We start from the raw sequence: 26969 nt of genomic DNA on the forward strand, positions 1-26969 counted from the left end.
AGCGCTTTCCGAGCAAACACACAGGGGACCCAATCTGGCCCCTTGCTATAGGCTATGCTTGCTTCAGACGGCCGGTTGGGAACTGCGCCCTTACGCTGCTGCCTAAATTTCCTTGCAACTTTGGGTCTGGCAGCAGCAGACTTAGAGACACAGGCTACTAAATGATACCTCCATTCCCATTCAATGCCTCTCTGGAATGTTCGCGATGGGGCAATTTCCAGGGTGAAGTCTTTAGCCCGTTACTCCTGCTGTGGTCATAATGACGACCAGTAGCTTTGATAAGTATATCACGAAGTCTCCCGGGCTGGATGGCCTTGCTCCGAGGGTGGTACAAATCACCGCCGACGAGTGGAGCAGCTTCAGGAAAAGAGAGACACGTCTGTCACCAATACGGCGGCCCACGTGGACCACTGTCTCATGCAACTTGGTTTTTGAGAAAATCGATCATTTGCACCACCAGCACATCCATGGAACATCGACTTAACCTTTTACATATTGATTTGTATGTCAGATTGAAGGGCTGCATCTCAGGAATCTAGTTACTATGGGGCATTTCTAGATCTGACGCTATCCTGTTGTGCGTCGACAGTCTAAAATATATCTCTTTGAGTGAGAGTTCGTTTATCTTTTTGATATTTCGAGTGCCAAGACTATGGCCTATAAGCTCTTAACTAAAGACGCCTAAAGTTTAGGCTATCTCATTACCTAAGATACCTATAAGCTAGACGTCTTTAGTTAAGAGCTTATAGACAATAGTCTTGGCACTCGAAATATCAAAAAGATAAACGAACTCTCACTTAAAGAGATAGATTTTAGACTGTCAGCGCACATTAGAACAGCGTTAAATCTAGAAATGCCCCATAGTAACTAGATTCCTGAGATGCAGCCCTTCAATCTGACATACAAATCAATATGTAAAAGGTCGAGTCGATATTACGTATTGTGGCAGTGTTGGTGCAATGATCGATTTTCTCAAAAACCAAGTTGCATGAGACAGTGGTCCACGTGGGCCGCCGTACACCAAGGAAAAATGAGACATTCGTCGGTTACTTGGACCGCGTCAACGGCTGGAAATACTTCAATGATAGCTCTCGATTCGAAGAATCGGCTGCATGGGCAGCAGAGAGGGCCAAAAAAGCTTATTACAGGGGCCAGGATATTTGGGACGGATTCCGATACCGCATCATGTTTCGTGGAATTTGCTCGTGTACGGACGTGATCGCCCAAAGAAAAGTACACACGTGTTGGCCTACACTCTCTGACTTTCAGAGGACTGCAACGGTCGGTTGTGGAAGATGTTGGTTCATTGTGCAGAGTATCGCCTTGTTCCATGCGAGGTTTACTGGGATAGATCCTGGGCGAATTCAGGTGCACATTAGAGGGACTGGTCGTCTCAAGTATCAAGGCGATTTTTCTAGGATCCGAGTCAGATGGCTCCTAGATGGCTCGATTCCAACTTTGGAACCATATGCGGCTCAACTGCGCCAGGACTATGGCAGCATTGATCTCGAGCTGTATGCGGACGAAGGTGAGCGGTTTTTGTCTCCCCGGCGGTGGACACTTACTTCTCGGCAGGTTATACGATGGATCGTCGCCTATTCCGTCGGACACTACCGCCCATTAGGTCTGACAATGATGTCTGTTTTGACATGATCAAACACTGGATTGATGAGTGCATTCGGGAGCACGGGTGTGGACTTGTTATGACTGAGAGAGGACTCCCTACGCGGCTGGTGGATGTGAGTCCTGACGGCCGGACTGAAAGTATTAGGCTCGTCATCGGTTCAGAAATCACGAGCAACGACACGCAATTTGCGGCACTTAGCCACTGCTGGGGCGACAAAAGCCATCGAGTCAAGGCAGTCCCAAAGACAAAGATTGACACATTACACCGACACCTGCACAGGATCGAATGGGAGGATCTGACACCAACATTTCGCGATACCATCGCCGTTGTTCGTCGGCTTGGGCTGAAGTACGTCTGGATCGACTCGCTCTGCATCGTGCAGGACGACCCAGCAGACTTTGCGCGAGAGGCGGCGCGCATGGCATTGGTCTATAGCCAGGCACACGTCGTCATTGCTGCAACCAGAGGGAGCACCGGGGATGCGGGACTCTTCCACGATCGACGAGGGGCGCAAAGAATAACCATACACGACACTCACCCACGCAAGAGGTCTTACCTTCATGTAAATGAGGCCATTCCCCACGATGCTTTCTTGACAAATGATCCCTATCGTTTCAACACAACGCCATTGTTCGAACGAGCCTGGTGCTTCCAGGAGCGACTTCTTGGAAGAAGAGTGGTACACTTTTCAGCTGAGGAGATTGTTTTTGAGTGTGGAGAAAATCTTGATTGTGAGTGCAGGTATATCAGATCTCAAGGTGTTTCAGGGACGTTCAAGACCAAAACGCTGAAATCTCTTCGACGCGTTGTGACTCTCACTTCCCGGGTTGAGCTGTGGTATTCTGTGGTGGAGCCATACTCTGCATGCGCACTACACGACGAGAGGGATAGGCTACCGGCCCTGTCTGGGTTTGCTGGACTGGTTGCTTCGACTGAGCTGGGCGAGTATTGCGCCGGGCTCTGGAGACATGAATTCCCATCAGGGCTGCTGTGGCGTGTAGTTCGAGCGGCCCCCGGAGAGAGCCAGACCCACCGTCCTGAGAAATACTGTGGTCCGTCGTGGTCGTGGATCGCTGTACGTGGCCGAATTGAAGCCCACATTGGCTGGCACTATGCGAACGAAGTCGTTGCAGAAATGTTGGATGTCCAAACCATTCCGACCAGCCGCGAAGATCGCTTTGGAGCTGTAGATGCGGCCTTCCTGATCCTTATAGGACCCGCGGTTCATGTCATTCTTCAACAAGAAAGCTCTGGACACCAGCAAACACGAGATTGTTTCATGAGTCTAGCTCACAAATTCAAGGACTCGGGCGAGAACCACACGGCCGCTGGCGATGACCAGAATCCCGAACGTGCCCACAGCGGTGGACCCAACTCTCACAGTACCAGTAGACAACCTTTCCAACTAGATGTGCCTGCGGCGGTCGACGGCCAGCAGGCAGTGTGCATTGCAATTGAAAGATGGCACCCCCGAATAAACAGTGGACGGGGAACATGCCTCGTGCTCCAAGCGGTTCCGGGCGAAGCAACATACTCTCGTCTTGGAGTGTCATTCTGTCCCGCTTCATGGTTCCAGGCAGCACGGCGGATGGAGGTCAAGATTGTCTGACCTGATCTTGATTTTCCACGTACTTACGCTTCCTCGGCGTCGGCATGTTCAATGAGCTTCGTGTCAGAGCGGGCAGAATGGGCTGTGAGAAGAAGCCATGTGAGTTTCGAAGGAGTTTGTTGTCAGGATAAGCCTAAAAATGCTACTTGCACTTTAAGGAATGACCACACTTACCGGCATGAGATGACCCAGGCAGTGCTTTCACACCAACTCACCGAGCACAATTCTTTCTTCCCCCTGAGAGAGATAGCGATGCTCTTGTCTTGAAGCGGGAGTGAGTGAGGAAATGACTTCGAAGTTATTTATCGACATGACAGAGACGAGAACTGCAATTTCTCCCCTCAACGATCGCTGTGACGCAATGCGGACCTGGCCAAATGAGAGGTCGGTAATTCTGTCCGTCCACGTTGGACGACGAGTGGCGAGTCTCCGGTAGAAGTGATCAAAATGATGGAAATGATCAAACATCTATTGCTGGGCTCTTATAATAACTTAGCCGTCTTTCACACTCTCTCATGGTTGCACTCCCACCATCCTTTCGAGCCGCATTGTCACAATTCAGGAACAATCTAGCAGAATTCAAGTCAAATTCAAACATGAGCGGCAACGCAAGTAGCGGCGCTCGCTCAGAAGCCTCGTCTAGAAGTGCTACTCCTAGTCTTCAACACGCCACGAACTTTCCCGCTCTGAAAGACGTTCATAAATTACTATGTACCGTCCAGAAACTCTCAATCCCGGTCGGCGCCAGAGAGAAAGTCCCAGGCTTCCTGCACCTCCCAGCGAACTACTCCCCTAATCAGGAGGGGAGGATACCAGCTGCAGCGATCCTCCTCTCGGGCGCTGGCGGCGGTGTCACAGGCCCAAGCGCGATGTACCTGTCCATGGGCGACAAGCTGGCAAGTCTCCAGCGCGGTGTCCCCGTGCTCAGACTCGATTACCGCTTTCCAGCAGATACGAACCCATGCGTCAAGGACGTGATTTGCGCCATGGACTATATGGAGGAAATGTACTCGATCAACCGCTTTGTCCTAGTCGGATGGTCGTTTGGCGGTGCGCCGGCATTCACGGTTGGAGGACGAGAGTCAGGTACGCCACCCGCACTGCCTTGTGTCTACGGCGCCTCCCACTGACATTTTGTCCAGAACGCGTTGTGGGCTGCGCCACGGTCGCCAGTCAAACGGCCGCGACGTCGGGCATACGCTACTTACCACCACGACCAGTCATGTTATTGCACGGCACTGGAGATGCAACCCTGAGTCACCGCTGCTCGCAGAATCTGTACGACTCGTACGGATCCAGCGGAGATCGCACGTTGAAACTGTTTCCTGGCGACAATCATGCGTTGAGCAAGAATTCGCTTGAAGCCGAGGTTCTGTTATGCAATTTCATAGCGAAGTGCGTTGGCTTGAAGATCGAGGACGGGGACCAAGACAGGATAATTGGCAAGACGCTGGTACCTGCTCAGAAGAAGGTGCCACTCATGGAGAAGGGAGGTGATTTGAAAGGAGAGGAGAAAGTTGAGTAGATTAAGAAAGAGAAGATCTCTGGTCGACAACTTGAACGCTAAACCAAAAACGGATTGTTGGTCAGAAAGATAGTCGGGAACTTCGTCTCTGCTCTTTGAGCTTCAAGGCCTGTCGACATCCGTGAACGATCCTTGACAAGGTACCTATTTTATCCATGAGGCGTGGCACGAGAAGAGAACGCTCGCTGCAATTGCAATTGCAGCGCCATGCATCTATGAGGAGTTGAGATGCTTTCAAACTTTTCTCGGTAAGCTCGAAGAGTCTGATGGCTGGAAGACCATACAGCACTCTTCAAATTCCGTTCAGCTCGCAGAACACGCAGTTCTTGCCCATTGATGCTACAAGACGCGCAGGCGCGGTGGGGATGTTACTTCTCTTTGTGTGTTCTTGCGCTACTTTCCCTTTACCATCTCGCATGTCACCCGGTTGCTCGAGGAGTAGATTTCACTGGGAAGAGATGGGCATCTTCACGATTGACTCAGCGGGAGATGACGAGGCGAGTATTCAACAGTGACTCTACAACTCGTGCCACATTCTGCAGCAAGTATGAATTTTGCCCTGGTGCAGAGAGCGCGAGACAAAAGCTCGGATGCCCAGGAATTGCTGCAGCGGACATGGGGGACTCAGGTGGTGCGCTTGTCGGAAAATTTCGTGGGATTTCCCAACTCTACATCTTCATGTCGACTGACATCTTTGATGATAAGATGATGCAAATACTCGAGGTATGCTGCGCTCCACTTAGAAGGATTGTGGACTGTCGAGACGCAAACGACGGTAAGTAAGGAGGAACAAAGGGCATTGTGCACTGACCATCTTCCACCTCAGCAGCCCAGAGCGATATATCCTTCGCCAAAGATATGGATGCGCTCTTTCAATTCCGCCATGGATCATCATGGCCTCCGACATATCCTGGCACATTAGCTGGGCAGTCTATGGATTTTGGGGTGGGATACTGCTGATAGGCATCATCAACCGTTTCTTGTCGCATCTCCTCTCCTTCCGCTGGACTACGAGAGCTCGGGACGTTGAGGGTCGTGAAGGACAAAGAACAAGGCCATCACGCTCTTCCTCTCTGCTAGGTTGCGTCCATCATTGGATTCAAGCAAACCTGATCGTTCCAACGGCAATTGGCTCCAACCATCAGCGTCGGGCCTGGCTGGGAACTATTCCCACAAGAACTGAAGCACTGGTTGTCACAGGTTTCTATGTCCTGATAATTTCGATATGCTGTATCTCATATGACCTTTCCTGGACAAGCCTACAGTACGTCTGATCTTACTACTCGACAATAGGTGGATCACTGACCGAACAGCAGCTACACGGAAGCGGACCAAAAGTGGAGGAATATAGCTGATCGGACGGGGAAGATCTGTTATGCTACCTTGCCAATTTTGTGGATTTTTGCCGGAAGAAACAACATCTTCCTCTGGTTGACTGGCTGGAGCTATTCGACCTTCAATGTCTTCCACCGGCACGTCGCTCGGGTATCCACAATCCTGGCAGTACTCCATTCTGTGGCATTCACGGCGATCGAGGCCAGCAGTAAGTCTTCCCAGGTTACAGTGCCGAAGCAACATGTGGCTAATCCTGTACAGAAGATCATCTGGCGGAATCGTGGCGGGAGAAATATTGGTATAGGGGTGGTATGGTAAGTGGCCATCTACTCACAAGTGGGGAGACTAGGGGACTTACTGGTATATGGTAGGCGACCATCGCGCTGGCTCTGCTCATGGTTTTTTCCTCATCGTTCTTCCGAAGGCGGTGCTATGAGGTATTTCTACTCTTGCATATCACGCTGTCCGTGGTCACGATCATCGGACTTTTCTAGTATGTCGAAGCCCACTGAGACAAGTGGTATTTACTGAGAGTGTGCAGTCATACGAAACCCTTTGACGACAAATTCAATGACTACCTCTGGCCGGTTGTTGCCATCTGGACGTTTGACAGAGGTGCTCGAGTTGTACGGCTAGTGTATTGCAACCTCCACTTCCAATTTTCGGGCAGACCTGTTGCGACAAGGACGACCGCTACTTACCTGCGGGACGCTGACGTGATAAGGCTGGAGGTTATTCCAGGGTCAGGTCTTCTTAACCCTGGACCGGGCCAACACTACTTCATCTACCAGCCGGCAACGTTGAAAGGCTGGGAGAACCATCCCTTCACTCTGGGCGCGTGGCATGCTCTCAACCAGCCCAACACTGCAGCGATTGTATCCACTTCGAGCTCGAACGATGAAGCCCTCAAAAAGAAGGAAATTGAAGTCGAGGTCCAGCCAGTAAACTCGCCAATGACACCGATCGGAGCCAACTTCATGAACCACAAACGCAGTAGCATGGTTCGGGATGCTGAGTACAAATTGGTATTTTTCGTTCGGCCATACGGTAGTTGGACGCTGCGCTTGAAGCAGGAATGTCTCAACTCTGTCACTGGCTCGGTCAATCCCAAGGCATTGATCGAAGGACCATATGGCGAGCGCAGTCCATTGCACCTGTATGAGAACGTTGTCCTCATTGCTGGAGGGACGGGACTTTCTGGTGCGCTGCCTTATCTGCTCGACCACATTCGGCGAGCAACGATTGGTGAAACGAGGACTCGACATGTCACTCTCGTCTGGTGCGCGAAGCAGGCGGCAATGATTCGCGACGTTGCCGCTCGTGAGCTCCAAATGATACTGGGACGAGAAGACGTGCATGTCTATTTTCATGCAACATCACAGTATGAAACTCCGATCACAGTCGACACAGATAACCTCGAGAAGTGGATGCTTGCGTACCCTCAGCTGATCATCTCTTACCGTCGACCCAACATCAAACATACTGTTTTCAGTGTGGTGAACGACGTCCATACGGCCGGCTCAGCAGGCGATCGAGTTGCGATTTTGACATGTGGTCCAGCTGCCATGGCAGATGAAGCCAGGTGTGCTGTCCATCAAGCTCTGAAAGAAGGGAACAAGGGAGTTGAGTACTTCGAAGAGACTTTTGGGTGAGTGGCTAAGCCCTTCATTCCGATGTGATACAGACTGACATGTGTTTAGGTGGTAAGAACCTAGCTAAGCTGAATTGAACAGGAAGAATGTGGCGAACTTGGCGAGCCTGTCTTCTGGCGCACAAGATTTCTGAGGTTCCGGTGTTATCATGCTCTCACTATTCTCTCCATTGCCTGGATACTGGAAGCTATGGCCTCACTGAAGAATACACAGGCGAGAAATGTTTTCTTATCAGCGAGTCTGGCATGCGTACTCTCATAGTTGTATAGCAAATACCAAGTCTTACGGCTCATCCGCAATGTCGCAGGCGCTGACTCAGCTAGCTCCAACGCCAGCAGCCTTGCGGCGGATTTGCCAATCACGTTTTGTTACAGTTCAATCATCACGTGCTATTCTTGGCGAAATCTCCCACACTCGCACTTTTTTCGAAAGCGCACCTCGACTGACTGGGTTGCAGAACGACCTCATCCGGACAACTCTCTCAACGCTCACCTTTCGCGCCGCTTAGAAGGTGAGATACTCCCGTCCATCATCTGCATGCGATAAATAAACACGCACAACCATCACAAAATTCAGTCGACTAATCCATCCGTCTTCCTAGATCGAGAGCCTTTTTCTCCTTCCGCGCACAAAACCACACCGCAATCATGTCTCACGAGAGTGTTTGGTACTCACGACCCCGTACCTTCGGAAAGGGCGCTCGCGGATGGTACGTTTGCCATGTTCCTTTTAGCACCATCATGTTGAAGACACAATGAGGGAAAAGAAGAGATGGAACTACTCACAACAGCCCTTGCGAGGGAAGACTATCTGGAAAGGAGAGATGTGATGATTTATGAAGAACCATGCTGATGTGTATTTTCTTTCTCGAACAGCCGCGTCTGCACTCACAAAGCCGGTCTGATCCGCAAGTATGGCCTGAACATCTGCCGTCAGTGCTTCCGGGAAAAGAGCCAGGACATTGGTTTCATCAAGGTATGAATGAATTACCCCATTACCCTCCAAAACGCTCGCGACGAAGGAATCGCGCGGTGTGCGTGAATATTGGAATGGGGGCAGACGCTGACGCAACCGGCTGTAGCACCGATAAACAAAAAGCATTCACAATAAAATGGCCGGGCTGGAGCTACCAATTCAATTGAAGCAAATCTACGATGGGAGTCGGGAACGCGAAAACCAGATAAGACGCCTGCAGTTGGCAGGAGGAATTTCTGCGCCAGGAAAGGATCGGGGAGTAACGAATATGCCTTTTTCGACAGGTGATCGTGAGAACGGCGGCGGGTTTGCCAATCAGGCCTTGCTCTTTCATGCATTGAAACAGCACACATACTAGATGGTCATGGCTCTTTAATGAGTTGAATGGGAATCGGAAAAATGAACTCTTCAAAAACGTTGCCCCATCATGCTCTGTTTCTCTTGTTCTCAGACCCACAAAGCAGTTACGTGCTTACAAGACTCGACTCGAATGAAGCCGACAACAATCGTCCCGAACCACCGAGATCAAAATCCATTCATCAAGAACAATTCTACTTGCATCGCTGCCTTTGACCAGAGCCGGCCCGGTCAGCTTTCTGGCCTTTTCGTACAGACTCAAACACGTCTCTGAAACTAAGTTACTGTGCCTACCCGGGTCGACAGAGCCTGACAGGCATGTATCAAAGTGCACAAGACGTAGCTCAATTGAGACCCTCTTCGTTATCTTCCGAACACATGGCAGTGCCTGAGCCCTTCGGTGTATGCCTTCGCAAAGTCGGCTTCTCTCGCGTAAACACTCAAAACAGGGGCAATTCCATCTCATTGCATCCTGCTCGTCATCACAACGCATCTTCGCACTCATCTCATCACGCCAGAGCCTGATCGTCCCCATGCACGCCATTAACGACAGGGACCGCCGTAGGCGGAAGACTTCCCATCTCACACACCACGACATCAATAAACTCGGCCGGCGTGACATCGTACATCAAGTTCAGTAGAAAGAGGCCCTGCTGCTCTTTCCACCCTTGCAAACCCTTCCCTATCCCGTCTTTATCATCGGCGTCGTCATCATCCTTCCCTCCGGCTTTCTTGTTGCTGCCACTCTTCGCTGCGGGATCCTCCTTCTTCAGCGTCGTCGAGCTCAACACATCCGGCTCATTCGTCTCCACAAGGGCGTCGGGTTCCGCGACCTCATTCATAATGACACTATCAAGTGCCGCCTTGGCCGTAAACTTGACCGTTTCACAGAGCACAATCACCGGCACGTTGCGGCTGCGATTCTTACTGCACTCCTTCGCTATGAGCGCGACCATCGCAGTACCCGCCCTGGCCAGTAACGCTCCGTTCCCCAACATCGCGCTCGCGCCCAATAGACACTTCGTCACGGCTCCGGCGCCTTGATCGACCAGGTCCGATAGTCCTGCCAGCAGTGCGTATTGAACCTTCAATCCGGCTCTGACCAGACTCCTGGCAAGATTCTTCCCTTCGAACATCGGCCGACTGTCCACGACGATGACCTTGAACTTCGTTCCCTGCTTATGTGCAGCTATAAGCGTCTTCTCCACGACACTGCTCTTCCCGTAGGTGAGCACAATATCGCCATCACCAATCCTCGCGCCCGCTTCGCGCGCAATGACTTCATCTGCCAGTGTGATCCGTTCACGAATGAACCGGTCTATCTCGTCGCAGATCTGTTTCTTCGCCTCACTGTCCGTTGCGTCCACGGGCTGCGTGCTGATCAGGTTCTTCAGCCACCGAATACTATTCCCCTGGGACATGCTTAAGGGCCTCGCGTTGCGCAAGTACGCGATTTGATGGTTCAGATGCGTCAATAGATGTCTCGACAAAGCTACGCCGGGAGGAGTCGTGTACGTTTGAATGACCTTCTTGAAGGCCAGGAGTGTAGCGACGCAGCGCGCGTTACCACCAGCTATCACGTAGTCCCTGAGTTGCAGGCCGAGAGACAGTACGGCCGGGTGGATTTCGCGGCCAGCGCTTGCGAGGTTGGCTTTCCGTTCCTTTGGGTAGAGGTGTGAGAACAAGGCCACTCTCTTTGACTCCTGCGGTTTCGTTTTTTCAGTCGCTGTGGGTGCCGCCTGCTGTTGTGACTGCTGCTGGCCGCGGAGAGGTAATGGTTTCCCACCGCTTGACGAGGGAGTGCGTTTGTGATGTGAGCCTCCTGCGTCGCTATCTCGTTTCGTAGCAGATGGCCGTCGTTGGAGTTCTGGCTTTGATGTCGAGCCGGCTGCAGCTTCAACTTGTGCTTCTGCACCCTTTTGGGCCACCTTTTCGGCTCGCCTGGCGGCTTTCTCGGCGGCTTTTTGTCTCTTGAGCTCTGCGCCCGTGAGTTTTACACCGGCTCCTGCTTCTGCTATGTTTTGTTCGGTCGTTGTTCGAAGGGCTGCGTCCGGGCGAGACTTGCCGGATTTCTTCGATTCTTTGGACTGGTCGATGCCATCTGTGGCTGCTGTAGAGGTCCCATTCACAACTGTCCCTTCGCCTGAAGAAGGCATGTTGAAAGATGCGGCTGTAGGGTTGAGAGGCGCGTTTGTCCCGGAGGGGTTGGAGTGTTTCGAGTCGGTCATGCTGTATAGAAAGTCTGAGGATGCAGGGTTCAAGGATGGTATGTATGTCGGAACAAGAAAGGCGAGCAAAGGACGCCGGGTCTAAGGTAGGACGAGCATTTCATATCATCTTGACTGAGTCATGTCTGTAAAAGTGTTAGTTCTCCAACTTTTTGATGGACCGGAAAGGCAGAGGACCTTTTTGTCGGCCTGTTCAAGAAGCGCCAAGCTTGTTATGTAAGCAGAGTCTGGTACGAGGCTGCACGAGGCTGCCACCACGGGCACGCACGGGGAACTACTGTAGGGCATCTGTTGTTTGTGTCCCGGAAACGTCAGGGGAATAGCATATTCTCAATTTTCGTGCGAACTGGGAAATGGCCTTCTTGGATGTACCTATGCATCACACCTGTAAAGGCTCACGGCTATGCTCAAGAAGCCCTAAGTTCATACATCACCCTGGGCCAATCCCGTAGCCAATTGTGAGTCACGACAAACACCAGAACGCCGCGCTATCCTATCCTTCATTCATCTCATCACGATGCTGCGAAATTAAAAGAGGCGGCAACTTCTTCCCCGTGACTGGATCGGCACGGTATCAGACCTACGGACTGATACCGAATTCCACCATATCCGCAGCAATCTTCTTCTTGAAATTGCTCAGTTGCGCAAGAAGTGCATGAGCATCAGCCTCAATCTCCGCCGCCTCGTCGTCGTACTCAGAGTCAGTCTCGATTTCATCACTTGACGCAGTATCATCCTCGTAGATCATGTCGGGCGTAGGCACTCTAGACCCGACGCCGCCAGACTCGGGGTCTTTGTTGATGATGATTGGATTTCTGAGCTCATCGAGTACGAGTGAAAGGTGGATACTCATTGCTTCCTTTTCTTCCTCGAGTTGACGGACCTTTGACTCTGAGATTGCGAGTTTCTCCTCCATAATCTGCAGCATGTTTTCGTACTTCGTGGTAAATTCGCGGATCTTTTCAGATTGAGCTTCTGCGTTGTCTTGCACGGCCTTGATAACATTGACACTACCATTCTGTTGTTGCTGGCTGAGAGTCCAACGCAGACCTCGAATGGTCTCTTGCATCTCGTGAATCTGAGCATCTTTCTCGGCTGATGAGACATGGTCTTGATTGACAATGGCTTTGGTGCGGATGTGTTTGGCTTGGTCGGCATATCTTAAGGTTGACAAGGTCTCGTCATAGTCCGATGGAGCAATGCAGGCAATCATGGCAGTCTTCGAGTTACCACCAAGCGAATCTTTCAGCAACCACGTCAAAATCGAATCACGATAAGGGACAACATCCCGAGCGGTTCGCTTGCTATTGTGCATTCGAGCATGTTTGGGGTCGGCGAGTGCAGCAATGACCCTTCCCAGAGTAGTCAAGGATTTGTTGATGTTCCCACCCTCTCGAAGCCTCTGCCCGGTAGCTTCGGTCGCCTTTGCACGTTCTGATCCGGCCAAGTCGACCAGGCGGATTCGTGCCAGGCGTTCGGTTGTTTCGTCGTTGTGATAGTCGTGGTGGATCTGCTTGAGCATGATGGTGAAGACAGCATGAGATCGTGACGATGTGTCGTTCATCTTGGTCGAGGCAGTCGTTCTTGAGTTGTCGCCCATGCGCATGTACTTCAGAATCTCCGTGTAGTTCTTGACCTGGATCTCGGTCAGATCCTTGACGTATGGCCCTTCGGTGGGTGATTCTCGGATTTTCAGATATTGAGGAGGATCAGTCCGAGGCTGGAATAGGTCTCTGACGTGTTCGTTGTACACCTCAAAGTAAGACACACGAACGCTGTAGCTGATGTGAGGACTCTCATTGGACTCTATCCGCTGAAACATGTCCTCACACGTTCGTGGAATCAGACCTGGTTGATCCTGTGTGCCCATCATGGTGTAGCTCTTTCCGGAACCAGTTTGGCCATAGGCGAAAATGCATGTGTGGTATCCTTCAAAGTTGTGATCTAAAAACTCTTCTCCCAATGAATTGTAAACATCCTCTTGTGTAGCATAGTGCTCGTCGTCGGTGTTGTGCGACCAGAATGATCGATCGAAGGTGAATGTCTTTTCTTCGACAACCTTTCGAGTCTGCGCTCGTGCGTTGGCAGGATCGCTGGACGGAGGAACGAGGAGTTTCGTCGACTGATTTATCGGGTTCATATTGATCAGACATTGTGCACCTCGATCGATTTCTAGACACAAATTAGAGATCGGCTTAGCGAAACACAAGGGGCAGCTCACCTCGAGGAAGAAATCCTCTGACTCTCACCACCACCTTGACATTCCCGCCTGGGTTCGTATTGCTACTCATAGGTGTCATCGGTACACTGACAGGTGTTCTCGACCTGAGAGAGGGACTGGAAGCGGTTGAGAGCGTGGGAGTTTGCGGTCTGGCGTTGGCGTTGATTGCACGTCCCGGCGGCGCCATGTTGACGGCTTCTTCCAAAAGTTGATAACACTCGTCTATAGCAGCACGATATCTGTTCTGTAACGAGACGTACATCAAAACGAAACGGACAAGGAAATGAGGTGTCGGACGCAGCTAGTCCCACGCGCTGACCGGGTTATCGATGCGGAGCCTTAAAAGGATCAAGCGAATATTGCAGTTTCGGGTTAGATCTAAACAATGACATCACAACTTCTGATTGGCCAGATATTCCAACTCATCCATCTTCCATCTCGATATGTGTTTGTCTTGATTCCAGTCCTTGCCATTGTGAGGATTGTATCTAGTCCTTGTCATCCACGACTCGCTTTGTGACAATACGTCCTTAAAAGGTAAGAAATCGGTACCTGAGAATGGACGCTCTGCAATTCTGGGGACCATTTGTCTGACAGTCTGTACGGGGTCAAGGCTGTGGACACTGACCACTGCTTGTTCTTTGACAAGGACCCTTCTCCACCAACGTGGAGGCTGTCGTTGTGGCCCATACTGGAAGCACCCCAAGAGATATTTGTCGATATCTTGTTGTCCATGTCCGAGCGCATTTTTCCCGGTATGGTTCGTTATGTTGCAGAGAGGTTGGCTTGGTCCTGCAGAGTTTGATGGCCATCATTATCAATAGACGGGACATCATCGGTTTCCACAGCTCTTCCTAGTCTCAATAGCGGAAAGGTCTGGCCCGGTCATCTCATAGACGATTCATGCGTTCACCCAAGATCCTCAATCTTCCTCTTCGTCCCTCTGCTTGCCTTCTCTCCTCTCAATCGTGCCAGGACATCTGTTTGCCGTCCCTCTTCTTCTTCGCCCCATTCGTTTCCCTCTCCGGCCTCATCGTCATTCTCCGCACCGTCCGAACTCGAATTCTCGCCATCAACACGTATCTCACCATCTTCCCTGTTCTTTCGCTCACTCAACACACCCAAACCCAGATTCATCTCGATGTAGTGTTCTTCGTCGTCGTCGACGTGGTCTATTCTGCGCGCTGGTACGTCCTCAGAGGCCTCAAGCTCGGCATTGGCCCGTTGAAGTTGCGGTAGAAACGCTTGTAGTCGAGATCGTAGATCGCCCCCTGCAAAGACCGGCGTCGGGCCCCCAGATGACGCCACCATCCTCTCGTCTTCGGACCCATCAGCCTGCTCCATTTCCTCAGCTTCCGAAGTCGTCTCGTACTCTGAAGAACCAGAAGATGATGTTTCGTCTTCGTTGACCGTATCACTGTCTTCAGCATGTCCCGCCAAGTCCGCTCTAGCATGATGTCCTAGCCATGTTGCACTAGGAGAAGATGAAATCGACGATGATGTCGTTGCAGTCCTCGAGCCAACCCTACTGGCATTTACATCCTGCTCACGACCATGGTTCTCCTCTTCGGCATTGGTTTTGTCCTCTGGATCATGTTGTTGTTCAGCGTCTCCAGGTTGGGCAGGTTGTTGTTGCTTTGGCCTGGTCATCTCAGCATAACCCACTACTGCGAGTTATACAAAATCATACAACGCATGTCGATGTTTAGCGTGCCAGGTGAATTGACTGGAGGACCTTGATGCCAACGGCAAGCATGACGGAGCAACCATTCCCTTCTCTGAGTAAATTTTCGTCTGACAAAAAAGCGAGCCGCCTTGGCATCCGCAGCCTCGTCCAGCCTTGCGGCTACTGACTCGCTGTGAAAGTGGACATCAGTCATATCATCTTGATGGGTCGCCTCGTGTCTCAAGCTTGGGACATATTAAGGAGGCAGAAACCGTGCTTACCTTTTGCGCAACCACCCCAGGCTGAAGAACCCCGACTGGAACACTTCATCCGGGCGCGTATTTCGCGATGCACACAGCAGGCCAATCACGCAGAACCGATGTTTCAAGTCCACGATACCATGGGCGCGTATCTGCGATCAGGTATTCCTGCAGGAAAGATGACGACTATATCTAACCCCATGGACGGCCAGTCTTAGGATAGAAACAGGTATATGAACCACTTCGTTCGCTTGTGCATTAGTCTCATCGTATTCAATACCATGCACCTGCTGTGACCCTCACAGCCCTTGAGGTCTTCGAGCATCTCAATGATCCATGCTGTGATTCCCACTTGCACGCTATAATGGCAACAACGTATCCAACAACGACCGGCGACGCATTACTGTCGCCACGACCTTCGCCATCACCAGTCCCATCACCAACAACAAACACCGCAATTGCAAGCTCTCGCCCAACCCTCCCACGCCGCTCGTCGTCCCTGCACAAAATGGTCATCACCAAACTCCGCCCACTCCCCTTTCAATATCGCTGGGCGGTCTGGCACAGCAAACCCGATGCTCAACAACAATACCTACTCACCCCACTGGTCGACGACGTACCCGACATCGGCACCTTCTACCGTATTTTCAACAATATGCCTTGGGTGCAGATCAAGCAGAACGATAGTATACACATCTTCCGCTCTGGCGTCAAACCCCTCTGGGAAGACGCCGAGAATCAACGAGGCGGAAGGTGGCTCATTCGTGTCCGTCCGGACAATGGCCGTGCCATACGAGTCTGGGAAGAAATCTGCCTCTTATGCTGCGGAGGGGAATTACAAGCGGCTATTGCACAAGGTATGTGCACACACCTCTTACCACGCACCATTCTGACGATGACCTTACAGAACGGGATCATATCCTGGGCATGTCTTTCTCGCCGAGATTATATTTCACCCACATATCGATATGGACCAAGCAGGGCAACAATTTGCGCAGTATACTGCTGCTCGAGAGGGCCATTGTCGAGGGTCTTTCGGCAGATCTGCGGCCAAGGTCGGACACCGAGCTCAATTATCGGAAGCATGTAGATAAAATTGGTTTGAGCGTGCAGGGGCAAGAAAACCGGATACCACAGATGCCTCCGATGACGACAAGTCGTCCAGTATTGCTACGAGCAATGACAGCTGGTTGATGATTTCTGGCTGACGCTATCGCCCGGGTACATAACGATCAATCTGAACTGGGTCTCGATCTCTTCGTGCGTCGCTTCGGTCTCTGTCTCGTCGGCTTTCCCTGCGATCATCTCGTCTCTCGTCCCGTCGATCATCATCCCGCCGTCTGGGACTGCGATCCCTTCTGTCCCTGTCACGATCTCTGTCGCGCTGTCTCTCTCGTTCTCGGCTTCGATCTCGGTCACGGTCTCTTTCGCGATACTTATCTCGTTCCCGGTCGCGGTCGCGGTCTCGTTCCTTGCTTCTTTCTCTGAGTCTTTCCCTACTTCTGTCCCTGTCCCTGTCGCGGTTACCTCGGTCACGATCTCTGCTTCTATCACGATCTCTCTCGCGTTCACGGTCGCGGTCACGGTTGCGGTCTCGTCGGTCAGGATCCGGGTCTCGATCTCGATCTCGCTCCCGCTCCTTGTCTCGATCACGGTCCCCGTCACCACGATGGCTGTCGTACTTCCTGATAGTTCCTCGCTCCCGTTCTTTTTCAAGTTCTCGAGCTTTTCGCCTCTCTTTCTCACGCTCACGTTCTTCGAGAGAGCGATGCACACCTCCACCAGGAACGTAGCGGTCAATACCCAATGGAGATGCAGACCGCATTCTTCTGCTCTTGGGTTTTTCTTTTTCTTGGGTCGGCGAAGGTGATTCGCGCTGACTTCGGGCCTCTCCTTCCTCACGGTCTTTGCTGGGCGTACGCGTTTTTTCCTTCTGTATCGATGGCCGTCTATCACGGGACCGGCTTCGGCGGTCTTTTTCTCGTCTGTGGCTGTCGCGTGACCTGTCTCGCCGACTGGAATGGCGATCGGACCCTGCATGTCTTCGAGAGCTGTCATGTATTTCCGCTTTGTCGAAATCATATTCAGGTCTCTGTTTCGACTTTTCGGCCAAGCGCTTGCCTTCGTTCAGAAGGAGCTCGAGTGCTGTAGCTTCCAGATCCTTTTCATCGGTCGGTATGTCCTTCGTGTTCGTCAATTCAGCCCGAGAGCCCCGTCGTTCCGTGCCTTTTCCGAGGTCTCGATCCCTATCACGATCACGATCACGCTCCTGCTCGCGTTCTCGGTCTCGGTCTCTGTCTCTGTCTCGATCACGTCGATCCCGCTCTCTATCTCTTTCACGCTCCCTTTCTTTCTCGTATCGAGCCTCTCTCTCCTTCCTCTCCTCTTCACGTTTCTTGTGCCTCTCATCTCTTGCTTTGATCCTCTCAGCCTCCCGTTTTTCTTCCTCCTCTCGTCTCTTCTGCCGAGCGAGTTTTCTCTCCTCTTCTTCGGCTTCCCGCTTCTTCCTCTCCTCTTCCTCCCGCTTAGCCTCTTCTTTCTTTCTTTTTCTCTCTTCCTCCTGCTTAATCTTCGCTTTCAATTCTGCAGTCTCACGCAGCAACTGTTCCATGCGAGACCTGTTCCTCTCCCGTTCAGCAGCCCGATTCTCGGTCTCCGCTTTGTACTGCTCATCCGTCTTGCAGCCTCGCTGTTCTTCTTCAGCGGCGACAGCGACGCCCACATCAGCCTTTCTGATATCCCGTACCGCGTCGAGCACGGTATTCAAATGTTTTGCAATCTCGGTGTCAATCCTAGATTCCACATCTTGGTAGATGCCGCTTCTGTCAACAGCACCTTGAATCAATGTAGCTGCCTTGCCCCGCTCACGGCTCAATAGATTGGGGTCTTTCTCGATTTCGGCTTCTGCAATTGCGTGAATCTGGTCCGCGAGCGCAGTCTTTGCGTCGGAGGTATTGTATGAGGCCCATACTTGTTTCCTTAGACTGTCGTAGCCACCTTGCTTCTTGAATTTGAGGAGAAGTGTATCAATGGTCGATCGTTGTTCTTTAACAAGAGGAAGGTCCGAGATCTTGAAGCGCGGGCGGAGTGAGAAAGGAGCGGCGGACTCGATTGCTGGCGAATCAGCCATGACGGTGTCAGCCATTGCAAAGCAATCTCATTGGGAACAGTCGCACGCGACGTTCGTGTCGTCTCAAAGGGTGTGTACGAAGTTGAGGTTTGGTGATCTACGCGGCCTAGTCGCGTCTGAGAGAGGCACCTCAGCGGTCGCAAAATGCGCATGCAGCCTTGGCGAATTTATCGGGGTTTGGCACAAGGCTGAGTCATCCAAAGGGCCAACCCTTCATGGCTGGAACTTCTTACTTGCAAGAGTAACATTGGCTGGCAGTCTAGAGGATCAACGAAAAGTATGTGACATTGTTCGAGCTGGACTTGATTGCCACCAAGCAACCATCCAGCACTTTGAAGAAAGCAGTGTTGAGAACTAAATGATAGGCACCTTTTCCAGGATATTGTGCCGGATTGGTTCAGCCTCGTGCTCCGGTCGACCATTTGACTTCTCAACGCACAGACATAATACTCCGCAGGAGAAGCTCAGCCTTGGCACCTATGGAGCTGCGCATTGGAAGCCATCAAAGTGCTCATCCATGCAAGCTTGCTCAGAGACCCCCGAACCTCCCAATCTCCGAGCTCTTCAAGTAGCGACAAAACAACTTCCCACCGCCAAACGAGAGTCTGATATTTCCTCTCCGGTTCCTCGCCAGCACTCTGTCCGTTCAAATTGTCCTCAACCCCCTGATCGCGCCGTGGGCGCCAGATAACACGACATCATGGTTCACAAAATCCTGTTCTGGGCCGGTTTCGGTATGCAGTGAACCAGCACTTTTTTCCTCTTTGAGACCCCCTTTTTGACACGTTTAGGCATCGCGACACGCTTCGTCCAACTGGGCATCGAAATGAGACCGTTCTTCCAGCGCGGCGCGTTATGGGTGTACCCTCTGTTCGCCGGGATCGGAGGCTCGTTCGGATATTGGATGAAAGGCGTGGAGGACCGACAAGTAAAGATGCTGCAGCAGCGGAAAGAGATTATAATAGAGAAGCGGAGACGGAGAGCGGAAAGAGAAGCTGCCGAAGTAGGGACACCATCAGAGACAGCTGGCGTGTTGGCGTCGACGAGTTAAAGAAACATAAAATGCGTGTGGGAAAGGGGTGAGAAAAGGGAGCGGACTTGCAGGTCACAGCAAGACAGATAAGACTACTACCTGACTATTGTACAAAGGCACGAACGACTGTACGAAATGCAAATGCTTCTGGCATTTTGAACAACCCAAAATTTGGCCGTGGAAGATCAGAGTTGACATCTAGGTTCATGATGGAGGCGGTTTCGCACGCTGACTTCTGGCCGACACAGCCGACGGACCCCAGCTATATACCCTGACTGACGGAATGGCTGGGTCTCTTGAGCATCCAAAATGCCATAGTGCTGCGGGAAACGAGTGAACGATCCGGTCTCGATCCGATCTCGTCACTTCCAGTCCCAGAAGCAGTTGAGTCAGCGCCAACGTTGCCCCATGCACCAAAGCTGTACTCGGTACTCTTCTGCTCATGATCCCTCCCTCCACTGCTTCTTTTCAGGCTTAGGCGGCTCCTCAGGATAACTCTCCACGCCCTCCGGGATGGGAAACAAGGCCCTTTTTGTCCAAATATGCGCCGCTCCCTCAAGGCATTCTTGATCGATGCCCTCAAGACACCCACCCTTGACCGCGACGAAGTCCCCTCCCCCGTGCATAAGCCGCGTGCCACATTTCTTGCAGAAGTAGCATCGCTTCATCCGGCCCGAGGTCGTGTTCTCGTGCGTATACACCCCGATGTCATCAGCTCCCGTGTCGGCCTTCGCCGTAATATCAAATGCCGGGAATATTGCTGTTATGCCGAAAGCGGACGCGCTTTGACGCCGGCACTCCAGACAGTGGCAGATATACCATTTCAAGGGCCGGTCGAGGGGCGCAATAAAGCGGACAGCACCGCACTGGCAGCGTCCTTCCATGCTCGAATGTTTTATTAGCGGATAGACGGCGAAATTGAGATATTGCTTCTTTCAATTCGGATAAACTCTTGGTAAGAGTATGAACTTCATGTTAAGCCCTCCGATTCTGGCCTTGATATGGCAGAACCTACTAGCAACTGCCGGCAAAAGGCATTGAGGCACTACCGGGCAATCGGCAATCAGACCGAGGTCGAACTACGAGGACTTTGGGACAGACATCCCGAAAGGACAGACACAGAAGGCAATCTGCCCACGCACTGATGTTGAGGAGGGAAACACGAATGGAAATTTTGCGGTAGGTTTTCATACATGTTCGAAGTGAAGTTGAGAGTTTGATGTATGCGAGTCTCTGCGCCGGCCTATTCCAACAGACGTCCTATGTCCAGACCAGGCTCCTCGATGGGATGCAAAACCCTTTGCAACTGTACAAGACTCAAATATGACAGATCAAACATGCACTTTTGATACATAACCACCAGCCAGTGTCGTTACCAGGAACTTCCCCGTCCTTCTCTGGATCGGCTGGCCGGAGACGAAAGCATTAGGGCATCTATTTGATGATTCTTGTGACCAAGCCAGTGGCAACAGTTCTTCCGCCTTCTCGCAAGTTGAATCGTTCACCAGGTTCCATGACACATTTGTGGTGAGTCTTCAGGATAATTTCGATATTATCACCGGGTAGGATCATCCTCGAAGGATCCTCTTCTGTCTCTGGCCACTGCAACGAAGCTGCTTCATCGGCTGTTCGGACGAAGAGCTGAGGTCGGTATGCTTGAGTAAAGCCGGTCTTTCTTCCACCTTCTTCTTCGGTCAAGACGTACATCGACACGAGAACTTCTTGGATCGCCTTAACTGTGCTGGGGACTGCAACAACCATTCCACGTCTGATGTCTTCACGCTTAACACCACGCAGGAGAAGAGCCGAGTTGTCGCCGGCTCTAGACTCCTCGCAGGACTTATTGAAGGTCTCGATGTCGGTAACCTTGGTCCTGATGGTCTGGTCGCCACCACCAACGATCTCGACTTCGGTGTCTCTCTTGAGAGTGCCACGCATGACTCGACCAGAAGCCACGGTACCACGTCCAGAGATGGAGAACACCTCTTCGATTGACATCATGAAGGGCTTGTCGGTTTGTCGGACAGGTGTTGGAATCCAGGTGTCAACAGCTGCCAAGAGCTCATCAATTTTCTGCACACCGATTTCAGGTTTGGTGCCCTCAAGCGCGCACAGAGCTGAACCAAAGATGATGGGCGTCTCTTCCCCGTCGAAATCGTACTTCGCCAGAAGTTCGCGCATTTCCATCTCAACAAGTTCCAACATTTCTGGATCTTCAACGGTATCGACCTTGTTAACAAAAACGACAATCTTCTGTACGCCGACTTGACGGGCCAGGAGCAAGTGCTCCCTTGTTTGAGGCCTAGCTATTGTTAATGGAAGTTCCAGCTCTTCGTCGAGACGTCCTTACATTTGTCCATCACCAGCAGCAACGACCATGACAGCACCGTCCATCAAAGCAGCACCAGTGATCATGTTCTTGATATAATCAGCGTGACCGGGACAATCGACATGTGAGTAGTGGCGTGCTTCGGTCTGGTACTCGATGTGTGCAGTTGCGATCGTAATACCACGTTTCCGCTCTTCGGGGGCTTTGTCAATGGCGCCATATTCTAAGAACTGTGCAAATCCCTTCTCTGCTTGTCTTTTCGTGATGGCTGCAGTGAGGGTGGTCTAGATGGGTGAGCGGAGGACGCAATTGGAATGGCACTGAATTTACCTTTCCGTGATCGACGTGACCAATGGTGCCTGTATACAATTAGAACAACAAGACCAGCTGCAGAATTGACGTTCCACTTGCCAATATTGACATGCGGCTTGGTTCTTTCGAAGACAGCAGCATAAGTCCTGGCTCCGAATCTGTCGTGACCCCAGACTTTGGTAACTGGGTTGACACCTCGAGCGGGCGTTACGACATGCCGCGAAGTTCGCAAGAGAGATGTGACTGAGCGAGAGAAAGCCATGATGACGCCCTAAGAACACAATGAATGAAGAAGGATTGAAACCCGAATGCTGCGACAAGCAGATGGCAATGGTACAACGACTGGAAAATTGGATGCGCTTTCGCGGCGCAGGAAAGTCGAGAGCTTGAAGATTTTTCCAATCAGGTTTAGCTTCTTTCGAGGTGGAGCACTCGAGCTTGGCGTCTCGTGAGCTCGTCTCCTCTTCACCTCTGACACTGCCCGTCGCGTGAGGAACCAACTTACAAATTAGTCTGAACGAAGCTGAGATGGCCGTTGGAGACCAAACCTGACACTACATGTTGAACTATAAGATGCTTCGTGGCGTTGACCGAGGCTTCGAATGGCCCTGATACACGTACTGTCCGTACTGTCCGTTGACCCATGTGACACTTGTCACGACTCTCGCCATCACAGCCTGCCTGAGGTCCCGCAACTGTGCTCTACCCAGCGACTCAGTCATCAGACTTTCAGTGGTAAGGCTTGTTATTCTGAAGCAGTACACAACCCCGGCACAGCGACCTTGGTTGCCATGAGAAAATGCTCCACCGTCCCCTTCGGAAACTTCACAATTGCCTCCTGCAACTCCGGTCTCTGCCCTGCAGCCTGATACGCCGCTACGGATTCCCAGACCGCGACGAGCACGAGGATGTTATTCCGACCATTTTTGTCCGGACATCCACGGTAGAGCTGCGCCGAGAGAAAGCCAGACTGGCCCTTCATGATCCCAGCCACATCAGCCCAAGCCTTCAAGAACGCGTCCACGTCTTCCGCCGTGGGCACGACGACAGTGTTGATGAACGTGTACGGAGTGTCGACGGGCCAGGATGCGATTTGATCTTGCCAGCAGACAATACTTCCTGGGAAGTTTGAAATGGTCAAGTGCTCGGCCATATTGTTGCAGATTGCAGAGTTGGGTGGCCCCCCTCTCTTAGGATGCCCCTCGAAGCCGAATGTTGCGGAGGGATTAGCGTTAGTGTTTGATTATGATGGGATGGAGGTGCTTGTCATCGAGATGCTGCGCTCGAGGTGGTTCTAGGGACCTTTCCGTAAGCTTTGAATATGCCCCCTCGCAACGCACGCTCGGAAGACCATTAGTAATAAGGCAATTCCGGGACCCAATAATCCTGATAGTGCTTGCATAAACTGGCTCATATCTGTGAACAATTTATGTACGATTTCACGGCGATGGGATTTGGCTGCTTGCGACATTGCTTTGCTCATTTACAAGCATACATGTATGTCTATCCTGATTTGCAGTCCCTCCTCTATATCATATTGAAATAGCCAGCCACAAGTTGAGTCCCAGTGAGCCTGAGATCTCTCAACAGGCCTCTCGCGGTAAATTTTACGTTGTTGATGTCAACAACCAGGATACCGGAATGCCTGCCGAGTATCCCGCACGTATTGCCTGCGGACAACCTGCATTGCTGCAAAGTTACTGACCCTCCACCACAAACCAAAGACGACCTTACACCATCTGCCAGGAGCAGCTTCGATATATGCGCATCCGTGACTCCAAGTTTATGGCGCCTTGAAGAACCCCTGCTGCATCTCTTTCTGCCTTGCATCAAACTCCTGTGGCTGCAGCTGCGGGGCGTCGCCTTTTGAGGTCATTTCAAATACAGGCTCCTCGCTGGATTTGCTGTAGCCCATGCGAGATGCCGACCTTGAGAAGAGCCCACTGGCTTGTGCGGTCTTTGTCAATCGTCGCAGACCTTGGTATACGAGTGGCAAGTTACAGACAACGACGGCGACAAACGTCTCGCGAACAGCCCAGCTGCCGGCTGCCTGAGCTCCTCCGACAGGATCCTATGATGCCATTGTTAGCCAAAGCGCAGACAAATGAATGAACTGAAGCGGACTTACCTCGATAACCAGTGCAGCACGTAGGATACCGGCAGCCATGACGAAAACAGCTCCACCGAATATGAAGATCAAAGACAGCTTCTTAATCATAGGCACCTCTGCCTTCCATAATAGCTATAGAGCTGTTAGCAAGGGAAGCTCTTCATAAGGTCAGATGAGGAGCATTACTCACCGGAATCGGTATCGAAAGCAAGTACGCGTCGGAGAAGACGTTGAGGATGACAGTGACGTACAAATCGATTTTTGAAATCGCGGGCTGACAGTGGTCTAGCAATCTTATGAGTAACAAGCGGCTTGGATGGTGGGGAGATACTTGCTGCCAGGATTGGGGTAAATCTGCCAGTTCTTGTGGAATGGATGACAACCGAGCAGTATGGACAGCTCGGTGGCGATATATGTGCAGATGACGATTGCATAGCCGACGCGGATTCGAGTTTTCATGTAATCGAGAGCCTCACTGTCGGCAAGTCAGTCGACTGGCTTCAGACGAGATGCAGATGAGGTTGGGACTCACGTCAGTCGTTGATAGAATATAATCATGCAAAGCTTCAACGTCCACAACAGCAAGGTGTAGAGACTCCAGCCAACAAGCTGTGTCTTTGAGCCGTTGACTCTGAACTCGTATTCTTGAGAGTTCGGGTCTAACGTTCGGCGTTGCTCGTCCGTCATCCCGTTGTTCGCCAGGCCATGCCACCAGGCGCCGACAGCATATGCTGTTCCCGTTTCGAGGCCGTAGACAACCTGAAGCTGTTAGTGCGAGTGCATGCGAAGGATATAGCAGTCTGGCCTACCGTGGCAAACAGCATGAGATAGTCGCTATCGGGCATGTCAGCAATGGTTCAGGTCGCGGTGCAGTCCTTTGGGAATGTGAAGACCTACTCAAGCCATAGTCCTTTGAATCCAGCAATGGACAATCTAGAGGCAGTCCGTATGGCGACGACGAAGACTCCCACACCAAGTAAAGTAAAGGCTTCGGTGTTGAACTCGCTTGCCATGGTGAAAAGAAGGCTTGCAAAATTTGGGGAAGTTCCAAGATGCACCGGGCAGAAAGATATTGGACAACTGATGCCACGTTGATATGAGGAATGATATAGAATATACCTCACTTTGGTGATCTACCGGGGGCTGGCAGACAGTCAACGTCTCTTGAAACTTTCCGTGGATGTCGTTTCCCCAAAGTCAACGGCCAGCATTCTGGGATATCTCACTTACGTGGATGATCCTGGGCATATCGACCAGGACAAGGGAACTTGCTGGTCCGGAGAGAGGATGAAAAAGGCAGATGATCGACTAAAGTAGCACAAGCCCTTGTCTTCGACCGGAAGCTTCAACGTCTTCGAGAAAGATTGCCTTAGGAAGCCCTGCCGACCCGTTGAACTGGAGCTTGACGTCTCTGACATGATAAAGTATTTCTTCGGATGCAGAGCAGTGGGGACTTGAATTCCCACCTATAAGCTGCAACTAGTACCTGACAGGTGCAAGCTAAATCGATGAGGCAAGCCACGCAAGCGAAGGAGCAAACGACCTCTCGTCTCGAGCGAACTGCTTCGGCGAGCTTCCAATGGAGTCTGGTGGAATGCTGAAAATCACACATCGACAACATACTTACGCGGTCGACTATCCTTTAGAGACGCGATGGTTTGTTTCAAGAAGTTCGTGGGATAGAGTCTCCGTGTCGATCTTCCGTAGTGATAACGGCCAGCTTCCAGATTGTGCGAGCTAGAGTCTAGCTAGAGCTCTGCTAAGAATCGGAGTGAAACATAATGTCGGATGGATGCGGTTGATAGAAGGCTGATCGGTCTGATTCGAGCGGATTGGGTTGTTATGGAGAAGATGATGCAAAATGAGGCAAAAGAGTTTGACTCGTACGACTACCAGGTTCTGGGTGTCTGGCCAAGAAACCGTTGATGGAGCGAATACTCCGTACTGGAATGCTGGGAATGATTGGGTGGATGGCGACCTCGCCCGGCAGTTGAAGGGTGGCCCTTGCACGCCATGCTATACCTTTACCAGAAGGAGAGCCTGTGCGGATCGACAGGCGTTACCGGCTCCCGGTGGCTGCCGCATGGACCCATGAAGATTGGCTTGAGCTTTACTGTCCGATTCGGATACAAAGGTACGGAGTAGATTAAAAGGACATCATGGCCATTTGAGTACGGAATACGGAGGACGATTTCCCTGAGTCTGTGTTGATGAGGCGGTGGTACGATGTCTCCATGGTTTGTTGGATGTCTCGACTATCCGAAGAAAACCAGGAAAAGGTGCGATGGCTTGGCACAGAATGACAGTCAAAGTCAACGGCCCATCAATGTTGCCATTGGAAGCGTGGCATGGATTGAGTTCGCCGGAGCTGCTTTCAGCTGCCATCAATTCATGCACACACTGTACTCAGAAATGCTGATTGCCTGTTGGATAAGGAAGTACCTTGTACGACTAGTACTGCAAATTCTTCTTGCCTGCGTTTCGATCCCTTGCTACCTGCGAAATAAAATGGTTCTCCCTGAGGCCAAAAGGTCAGGATTCTTTTACCAGGTGGATCGAGAAGGCTGTGGATTTTCCTTGCGAAGACGTTTTATCGTTGC

At 51.5% G+C, this 26969-nt stretch overlaps 13 protein-coding genes across 14 annotated transcripts; 5 read left to right on the forward strand and 8 right to left on the reverse strand.

The window, feature by feature from the left end:
* Nucleotides 1–1149: 1149 nt before the first annotated feature.
* PV05_00325 (uncharacterized protein) lies at nucleotides 1150–3236 on the forward strand (the record flags this gene model as incomplete). The annotated part of the gene is made up of 2 exons (XM_013465210.1): nucleotides 1150–1528; nucleotides 1576–3236. Exons 1-2 carry the CDS (start codon nucleotides 1186–1188, stop codon nucleotides 3234–3236), a joined length of 2004 nt encoding a protein of 667 aa, XP_013320664.1. The 5' UTR covers nucleotides 1150–1185.
* A 596-nt stretch (nucleotides 3237–3832) lies between these two features.
* On the forward strand, nucleotides 3833–4761 carry PV05_00326 (uncharacterized protein; the record flags this gene model as incomplete). The annotated part of the gene is made up of 2 exons (XM_013465211.1): nucleotides 3833–4322; nucleotides 4379–4761. The coding sequence occupies 2 exons, from the start codon at nucleotides 3833–3835 to the stop codon at nucleotides 4759–4761; spliced, it is 873 nt and encodes a 290-aa protein (XP_013320665.1).
* Nucleotides 4762–5654: 893 nt separating this feature from the next.
* Nucleotides 5655–7998, forward strand: PV05_00327 (uncharacterized protein; the record flags this gene model as incomplete). The annotated part of the gene is made up of 6 exons (XM_013465212.1): nucleotides 5655–6025; nucleotides 6078–6304; nucleotides 6358–6410; nucleotides 6468–6589; nucleotides 6638–7744; nucleotides 7797–7998. 6 exons carry the CDS (start codon nucleotides 5655–5657, stop codon nucleotides 7801–7803), a joined length of 1887 nt encoding a protein of 628 aa, XP_013320666.1. The 3' UTR covers nucleotides 7804–7998.
* Nucleotides 7999–9240: 1242 nt separating this feature from the next.
* PV05_00328 (uncharacterized protein) lies at nucleotides 9241–11444 on the reverse strand. The gene has a single exon (XM_013465213.1). It carries the CDS (start codon nucleotides 11306–11308, stop codon nucleotides 9590–9592), a length of 1719 nt encoding a protein of 572 aa, XP_013320667.1. The 5' UTR covers nucleotides 11309–11444; the 3' UTR covers nucleotides 9241–9589.
* A 196-nt stretch (nucleotides 11445–11640) lies between these two features.
* On the reverse strand, nucleotides 11641–13740 carry PV05_00329 (uncharacterized protein). Its single transcript, XM_013465214.1, has 2 exons — nucleotides 13530–13740; nucleotides 11641–13480 (listed from the first exon to the last, which is right to left on the reverse strand). Exons 1-2 carry the CDS (start codon nucleotides 13714–13716, stop codon nucleotides 11889–11891), a joined length of 1779 nt encoding a protein of 592 aa, XP_013320668.1. The 5' UTR covers nucleotides 13717–13740; the 3' UTR covers nucleotides 11641–11888.
* A 160-nt stretch (nucleotides 13741–13900) lies between these two features.
* PV05_00330 (uncharacterized protein) lies at nucleotides 13901–15268 on the reverse strand. The gene has a single exon (XM_013465215.1). The coding sequence runs from the start codon at nucleotides 15177–15179 to the stop codon at nucleotides 14439–14441; it is 741 nt and encodes a 246-aa protein (XP_013320669.1). The 5' UTR covers nucleotides 15180–15268; the 3' UTR covers nucleotides 13901–14438.
* Nucleotides 15269–15672: 404 nt separating this feature from the next.
* On the reverse strand, nucleotides 15673–18896 carry PV05_00331 (uncharacterized protein). The gene has a single exon (XM_013465216.1). The coding sequence runs from the start codon at nucleotides 18598–18600 to the stop codon at nucleotides 16666–16668; it is 1935 nt and encodes a 644-aa protein (XP_013320670.1). The 5' UTR covers nucleotides 18601–18896; the 3' UTR covers nucleotides 15673–16665.
* PV05_00332 (uncharacterized protein) lies at nucleotides 15820–16649 on the forward strand (the record flags this gene model as incomplete). Its single annotated transcript, XM_013465217.1, has 2 exons — nucleotides 15820–16312; nucleotides 16363–16649. 2 exons carry the CDS (start codon nucleotides 15820–15822, stop codon nucleotides 16647–16649), a joined length of 780 nt encoding a protein of 259 aa, XP_013320671.1.
* A 213-nt stretch (nucleotides 18897–19109) lies between the features above and the next one.
* On the forward strand, nucleotides 19110–19831 carry PV05_00333 (uncharacterized protein). The gene is made up of 2 exons (XM_013465218.1): nucleotides 19110–19319; nucleotides 19377–19831. Exons 1-2 carry the CDS (start codon nucleotides 19286–19288, stop codon nucleotides 19634–19636), a joined length of 294 nt encoding a protein of 97 aa, XP_013320672.1. The 5' UTR covers nucleotides 19110–19285; the 3' UTR covers nucleotides 19637–19831.
* PV05_00334 (uncharacterized protein) lies at nucleotides 19735–20541 on the reverse strand. Its single transcript, XM_013465219.1, has one exon. The coding sequence runs from the start codon at nucleotides 20500–20502 to the stop codon at nucleotides 20059–20061; it is 444 nt and encodes a 147-aa protein (XP_013320673.1). The 5' UTR covers nucleotides 20503–20541; the 3' UTR covers nucleotides 19735–20058.
* A 511-nt stretch (nucleotides 20542–21052) lies between these two features.
* PV05_00335 (translation elongation factor Tu) lies at nucleotides 21053–22521 on the reverse strand (the record flags this gene model as incomplete). The annotated part of the gene is made up of 3 exons (XM_013465220.1): nucleotides 21053–21920; nucleotides 21969–22231; nucleotides 22315–22521. 3 exons carry the CDS (start codon nucleotides 22519–22521, stop codon nucleotides 21053–21055), a joined length of 1338 nt encoding a protein of 445 aa, XP_013320674.1.
* A 483-nt stretch (nucleotides 22522–23004) lies between these two features.
* Nucleotides 23005–23412, reverse strand: PV05_00336 (uncharacterized protein; the record flags this gene model as incomplete). The annotated part of the gene is made up of 1 exon (XM_013465221.1): nucleotides 23005–23412. One exon carries the CDS (start codon nucleotides 23410–23412, stop codon nucleotides 23005–23007), a length of 408 nt encoding a protein of 135 aa, XP_013320675.1.
* A 256-nt stretch (nucleotides 23413–23668) lies between these two features.
* Nucleotides 23669–26209, reverse strand: PV05_00337. Of its 2 annotated transcripts, XM_013465222.1 has the most exons (8): nucleotides 25600–26209; nucleotides 25267–25512; nucleotides 25179–25203; nucleotides 24902–25128; nucleotides 24705–24844; nucleotides 24560–24654; nucleotides 24388–24501; nucleotides 23669–24330 (listed from the first exon to the last, which is right to left on the reverse strand). In XM_013465222.1, exons 2-8 carry the CDS (start codon nucleotides 25380–25382, stop codon nucleotides 24043–24045), a joined length of 1005 nt encoding a protein of 334 aa, XP_013320676.1. In that variant the 5' UTR covers nucleotides 25383–25512; nucleotides 25600–26209; the 3' UTR covers nucleotides 23669–24042. The 2 variants fall into 2 exon arrangements, with proteins under 2 accessions (XP_013320676.1, XP_013320677.1); XM_013465223.1 differs by having other exon boundaries at nucleotides 25267–26209.
* Between the last annotated feature and the right edge of the window lie 760 nt (nucleotides 26210–26969).

The sequence above is a fragment of the Exophiala xenobiotica genome (assembly GCF_000835505.1).
Source record: "Exophiala xenobiotica strain CBS 118157 unplaced genomic scaffold supercont1.1, whole genome shotgun sequence".
In the NCBI taxonomy this organism is placed as follows: domain Eukaryota; kingdom Fungi; phylum Ascomycota; class Eurotiomycetes; order Chaetothyriales; family Herpotrichiellaceae; genus Exophiala; species Exophiala xenobiotica.